This window comes from Anolis carolinensis, chromosome 1 (genome assembly GCF_035594765.1).
Source record: "Anolis carolinensis isolate JA03-04 chromosome 1, rAnoCar3.1.pri, whole genome shotgun sequence".
Classification (NCBI taxonomy): Eukaryota; Metazoa; Chordata; class Lepidosauria; order Squamata; family Dactyloidae; genus Anolis; species Anolis carolinensis.
In genome coordinates, this window is record NC_085841.1 from 241,299,782 (window position 1) to 241,306,851 (window position 7,070).

At 41.0% G+C, this 7,070-nt stretch overlaps 1 protein-coding gene across 2 annotated transcripts in view; it reads right to left on the reverse strand.

Annotated features, from left to right (window-relative positions):
• The window catches only part of nhej1 (non-homologous end joining factor 1), a 108,859-nt gene extending 101,822 nt beyond the window's left edge, over positions 1 to 7,037 (reverse strand). Inside the window, exons 1-3 of one of the 2 annotated variants that reach the window (XM_003214924.4) lie at positions 6,899 to 7,037; positions 3,448 to 3,637; positions 1,667 to 1,876 (exon numbers count right to left, since the gene is read on the reverse strand). In XM_003214924.4, coding sequence (XP_003214972.2) covers positions 1,667 to 1,876; positions 3,448 to 3,636 — 399 coding nt within the window. In that variant the 5' untranslated portion in view covers position 3,637; positions 6,899 to 7,037. Of the gene's footprint in view, positions 1 to 1,666; positions 1,877 to 3,447; positions 3,638 to 6,405; positions 6,682 to 6,898 lie in introns of those variants that run through there. The other variant, XM_062967305.1, reaches the window with a different exon arrangement.
• Between the last annotated feature and the right edge of the window lie 33 nt (positions 7,038 to 7,070).

Here is a 7,070-nt window from a genome sequence, read left to right on the forward strand (position 1 = left end):
GGAACACAGGAGAGATCCTTTTTGGTGACTGCTCCCAGACTTCGGAACTCCCTCCCAAAAGAGCCCAGGAAGGCATTTGAGGGAGGATGAGGAGCACACTGCTGGGGAGGTTGTGGGTGGGATTCTGGGGGGGGGGGGGGGACTGATAGTTTTAAAAGTAATTTTAATAATATTTATTATATCTTAACGCATTTTAGTTTATATCCATAACACAACTATTTGATTGTTTTTTTTATCTTTGTATTCACTGTTTTTAGATTTATTGGGTTGTATCATACAATTATGAACTGCTTTGAGTGCCCATGGGGAGAAAGATAGGGTAGAAATAAAGTCAAAATCTGGGCACCATAATTTAAGGGAGACTTTGAAAAACTGGAATGTGCCCAGACAAGGGTGACTAAAATGATCAAGGGTCTGAAGAACAAGCCCTATGGGGAGCGGCTTCAAGAGCTGGTCATGTTTACCCTGCAGAAGAGAAGGCTGAGAGGAGACATGATGAGGGTCATGTATCAAGATGTGAGGGGAAGTCATAGGGAGATGGGAGCAAGCTTGTTTTCTGCTGCCCTCGAGACTAGGACACAGAACAATGGCTTCAAACTACAGGAAAGGAGATTCCACCTGAACATTAGGAAGAACTTCCTCACTGTGAGAGCTGTTCGGTAGTGGAACTCACTGCCCCGGAGTGTGGTGGAGGCTCCTTCTTTGGGGGCTTTTAAGCAGAGGATGGATGGCCATCTGTCGGGAGTGTTTTGAATGTGATTTTCCTGTTTCTTGGAAGGGGGCTGGATTGGATGGCCCATGAGGTCTCTGCCAACTCTATGATTCTAAGTAAATAAATAATTCAACTTAGGGCAGGCCATTTTTTTTGTACTGAACTGTCAGCTGAAAAATTGTCATTGTGCTAATAATTATGTTCTATTTTGCATTATCTGTCTCTGGCAGCATTTGTCAACAGAAGTACATGCTAGCTCATACAAAAGAGCAAGCAGGTCTTAAGCAATACTCAATAAAATAACATACAGGCCTGAAACAATAGCTATGAAGAGAACAACATACTCTTCATTCATTTCAGAGTGCATGCATACTGTAGAATTAATGCAGTTTGACACCACTTTAGCTTCCATGGATCAATACTGTAGAATTATGTGAGGACCTATCTACACTTCCATATAAAATCCAGATTAGCGTAGACTAATATAACCCAGTCCAAAGCAGATAATGTGCATTTTATAAAGCAGTGTAGATGGGGCCCGAGCTATAGTTTTGCAAGATCTTTAGCTGTCTCTGGTGTCTCATCAAATTACCAGTTCCAGGATTCCATAGCATTTAGCCATGGAGTTCAATTGCTGTTAAACTGCATTAATTCCTTAGTTAACAGCTTCTTCAGTTGATTAATATGGTTCTGGTTTGAAGTTTAAACACACCCAGTTCCAGATAGAGTTATATTCTGTCAGCCAAAAATCATTAATCCTTTACCTGCAGGATCCAGAATCCAAGCTGGTGGGAAATCACTGGACTTTGATCTGTTTGGGGCAAGAGTCCTCACAATTCCTTATCATGCTGGTGTCGGGGAGTTCAAAACATCTGAGAGCTAAATAATTCTCACCATGACTGTCCACCGATATCTTAGCACTTTTTAGCCCATGGCCATTTTTGTTCTACTCACCATTTCAATGGGCACAGCTGAACAGTGGAAGTCCCAGTAAAAAGGCAGTCCTGAGAGTTCACTCTTCACATGAAGAGTCAGCATGCTGGAACTCAGTTGGCAGGAGAAGGAGGTCGCATCCTTCTTTTCCCCATCCAGAAGAGGACATATCAGAGCTTGTAGGTGGCTCAGAAAGGAGGATACATGGGCTGTCAACCTCTTGTTTAGCTCCTGATTAAAGAACAACACACAAGCCATACAGAAACATTGCAGGAATTGGGGGCGGGGACTTAGTCCACCAATAACTGGACAAGAGTTTCTCCTCCACAGCCAAGACATGTGCACATGCAGATGGTCCAGAAGCTTTAAAAGGCATTTCTACAAGTGTTTTGCATCTCTAAGAATAATTGATTTCCTGGGGTTTTTTTGTATTTTGCCACACAACTAGAATTTGAGACAGCTAAAAAAAAAACATTTTTCAAGGGCAGAAAATAGTCAGAACAAAGGACCCAAATTTTGAAAAAAATAATTCATACAGAGGGCAAAATATCCCTAATTGTTGCAGTAATATCACATTTGCCAGGCCCTCAGAATATAATAGTTGTACCTAGGAAAATGCAACTCTTGCAGCACTCTCAATGATATGTTCATTCTCAAATAACCGCCAGAATGAAAAGTGGCTATTTAAGTGCTATTTACAAGGTAGCATTCTAACAATTTCTACCATTTATCAGTTCCATATACAGTGGACCTTTGGTATTCAGTAGGGTTTGGTTACATTACATACAATGGTTTAGTAAAATGATGTGCCTTATATCAAATGGCAAAATCAAAGTTTGCATTTTGGATTTTTAAAAAAAAAATCAAAGCCTGGATGGTTGAATCTATGGATGCAGAATCCTTTGATATGGACAGAAATTGTCTATACCTACAAAAGTCAAAATATGTATGCATGTATGTTGTCTGTTTGTACCACAAAGGCTGTTGCTAGGTGAAGTGGCTCTTTGCAATATCACTAGATTGGCTGTTGCTAGGTGAAGTGACCCTCGTTGATGTCATTGGGAAAGGAAGGCGACATGCATGGGAGGGAAGGAGAGAAGAAAGGAAGGGAGGGAGGGGAAGGGGGAAAAGTTACGAAGAGAGGGAAGAAAAGAAAAAGAAGGCATGAAAGCAAGCCCCACCACTACCACCACCGGACATCTGGGCAACGCTGTGTATATACAGTAGAGTCTCACTTATCCAACACTCACTTATCCAACGTTCTGGATTATCCAACGCATTTTTATAGTCTATGTTTTCAATACATCGTGATATTTTGGTGCTAAATTCGTAAATACAGTAATTACTACATAGCATTACTGTGTATTGAACTATTTTTTCTGTCAAATTTGTTGTGTAACATGATGTTTTGGTGCTTAATTTGTAAAATCATAACCTAATTTGATCTTTAATAGGCTTCTCCTTAAGCTCTCCTTATTATCCAACATATCTGCTTATCCAACGTTGTGCCGGCCCGTTTATGTTGGATAAGTGAGACTCTACTGTATATATATGTTAGTCATATAATAAACTGTACCAGACATGTACATATCATATTCTATGCCACAGTGCTTTTTTAAAAAAAAACTTAGTTTCAACACAACGGGAAGGCTTTTTCTAGTAATTTAGAGGCTGTGCCTAGAAACAGAACAGCAGCCAGAATTTCAAGACTGTTGGAGAATTGCAAAGTATGATTACAATTAGGAATGCCTTCTCTCTGCAAAATTATTCAGCATATCACACAGCTTTAATTCTTCACTTACCTTTGATCTCTGTTGTATCACCTCGGTATCTGCAGTTTCATACCACATATTGCTGAGATCAGAGAGGAGTAAGGCATAGCCAGCATCTCCAAACCATGCCTTGACCATCAATGTAGTTGATTCAGCAAAGCACACCGAAGCCCAAGGCTGCTGAAGGAGTTTGTTTTCCATGTCCTCAAAGCTCTCCATCCTGTTAACAATCATGATGTTTATTTCCAGATGCTTCATTTAAGCATATTGTTTCTTATTTCTGCACAATAAATAACTGGAAGTATTTGCTAAGGTTAAATAAAGATCAGTAACAGAACTTTGCCCACCACATTTACCACTCAAATTCAGAATAGTCCAGCTTTTAAAAATAAATCAGGATTTGATGTCATGAGGGTTTTATTTCAAATACATGAGGCTGGAGATCCAGAATTTTCATTCTACATGATTTCACTTAAAAATCATGCTTTGGATAAATCAGATTTTTCAAACACTGAATTTGTGCAACCCAGACTCCTGTGGTTATGATGTGTGTGGGAACAAAAACTATAAGCTGTAAAAAGGGGGGAAAGCTATAAAATAAAAGCAATAACATGTTCCTTTTCCATTTGCAATAAAAAGAGATGCATCTATAAATTGGTTGCAAGAGACGAAGGAACACTAGGTGCTGTAGATCTTATTTCAGTGGAATGACAGACCACCTTAAAATATTCCTTGTCTAAGAAAACTCTATTTAATTCATGGGATCTGTGTTAAGACTTGAAGAGGCATACATACACAAACAAATACACATACCCTCCCAAAAATGTACACATTTTTGTGTAAAAAAATTGAAAAATTATCTGTTCCGGGTTCAAAAGTATTATTTCCTGTTTAATTGTGCAGTACTTCCTTTGAAAGTAGTTGTTCTACTCCAGAAACTTCGTTTTTGTGACTGCCACAAACTAGGTTGAATTGGTTGAGACTCTATGAGATATTTATTGACAAACTAGAGCAACATATGCAACAGGATGTCCCACAAAAATTAAATTTTTTGCAGTTTAATAAACTTTCCTCATGTTTTTATGATAGAACCAATTAGGAAATGACATATATAACCTAGGAACAAAAAAGCTCTGAACAGTTCAGGTCCTGCCTATTTACGCGACCGCATCCCCCCTATGAACCTGTTTGGGCCTTAGGGTTGACAAGGGAGGCCCTCCTCTCGATCGAGGGAGAGTGCCTTCTCAATAGTGGGCACCCAGGTCTGGAACTTCCTCTCCAGGGAAATTAGACAACCATCCTTATGACATTTAGGAGGGACTTGAAGACATGGCTATTTAAAAATGCCTTTGGCAATGATTAGTCAATCTCTGTGATATGGAAGTACCTCGATTTGGGTATTAGGCCCCTTTTAGCTCATAGGAATTGCTGTGTTTTTAATCTAATGTTTTATAATTTTTGTTGTTAATTTTGTTTGCTTGTTTGTGCCGTATTTTGTTTGTTTTTATATTGATTGGATGCGTTATTAATTGTTTATTCTATTCTATGTATTGTATTGTATTTATTCATGCTGTGAGCTGTCCCGAGTCCCTTGCAGAGATGGGGTGGGATATAAATAAAGTTTATTATTATTATTATTATCATTAAACTGTAATTGGAACTCCTTCATACACCACAATAAGAAACAGGGAGAGCAAATGGAAGAAGACACAGAAATGTTTCTAATGAGCCTCCGTTTTCTCTTGGAATCATTTCTGAATTGTACTTGGTTTGGGAATCTCTGGCAAAGGCAAGATTGAGAAAAGATAACAAGCACAACAGCCAGCATGGAGCGGTGGTCGGAGTGTTGCATGAAGGTTCATCAACAATATAGAACGAACGCTGCCTGACCACAGCTTCAGCTGCCAGACCTCAATGCTCTAGGGTCCAGGGCAAGCCTATAGCCAAGGGGAGGTTTAGGGGTTCAAACCACTCCCGAAATTTTTCAGGTAAAAAAAAACCCCAGGTTTACTCATTAATTTTAACTGATTAACCTGATCCTCATGCCAAGTATATGAGAAGCAAAAATTAGAGTCCCTCCAGAACTACAAGCATTATCTCAACCAAATTGTGATTGTTCACACTATAATTACCTACCTTTCTACCAATTTAAATTGCAATAGAAGCAATAATTGACATAGTGGAAGCGACCATAGTGGAAGTTTCCAAAATGAGGTAGCTGACAGGCAAAGCCTAAGGTGTGGGACAGAAGAATTTGACCTGGACTGCGGGTGAAAACTGAGGAAATTGTGGAAACTGAGGTGTTTGCCACTGGTTGATCTAATCCAAGTGCTGCCAAAGAGATAATGGAAGAGGAGCAATGAGAATAAGGTGTGTCATTGGACTTTATATGAACAAGACTGTTTCTGGTGACCAAGTCAAAGCTCAATTAGTGCAAAATCCACAGACTCCATTGACAAGATATGGATTTCCTGTGGATAAGAAGAGGCATCTAAGATTTCAACCCAAATGGTTCAATGGATTTCTTTGGTTAGCCAACTCATTTCACTGATAAGGTGCCCTCTGTAAGTACGGTGTGGTGTTTGGAGGAGAAGTTGGGGGTAAAGGTGGTCATCAGAAGCTTGGTATGTTGGTTGCTAAACCATTTATGTGATGGGAAAATGCAATGGAAGTCTTCAATAGATAACAAAAAATGAGTAACATCAGAATAACTTGTGCTTGGCTGAAAACTTCTTGCTAATTCACAGTGGAAAATGTCCTGATGTAACCTGTCATCATAGGAGCTGCGATGGCGCAATGGGTTAAACCAGTGGCTCTCAACCTGGGGTTCCCAGATGTTTTTGGCCTACAACTCCCAGAAATCCTAATTATTTTTACCAGCTGTTAGGATTTCTGGCAGTTGAAGGCCATTTCGGACCCCAGGGTGAGAACCACTCTGTCAAACCCTTGTTCCGACTGGACTGCTGACCTGAAGGTTGGATTGCTGACCTGAAGGTTGCCGGTTCGAATCCGCAATTTTGTTTCTGGCTACGGGCCTAGCCCAGGGAGTTGTAGTTTGACAAGATCTATAACTTTCTTCTTTGACTTCTCTGGAGTCACACCAAAGTACAGCTCCTGGATTGCACAACACTGAGTCATGGCAGCCCAAGCTGTGTCCAATTTCATGCATTATAAAGCATGCAAGGGCAAACTTGGGGCCTCCTTCCAGGTGTTTTGGACTTCAACTCCCGCCATTCCTCACAGCCTCAGGCCCCTTCCTTTTCCCCCTCAGCCGCTTAAACGGCTGAGGGGGAAAAGGAAGGGGCCTGAGGCTGTGAGGAATGGCGGGAGTTGAAGTCCAAAACACCTGGAGGAAAGGCCCAAGTTTGCCCATGCCTGTTATAAAGTATAGACCAGGCCTGGGCAAACTTCAGCCCTCCCTCCAGCGACTGAAAACTACAGTTCCCAGCATGCTCTTCTCTGGCTTTCCTTCCTTCCTTACCGTGGATCCCGAGGCACCAGCAGCCTCCGAAAGGAAGAGGAAGGAGATTCAGGCACCGCCGGAAGTAGCCCTGTTGTTGTCTTTCAGGAGCCGTCGTTTCTGAATAAGGTGCATTTTAGAATGAATGGGTGCAGTGTGGCGCCGCAGTCACTGCCTCGGCCCGGTGCCGTGG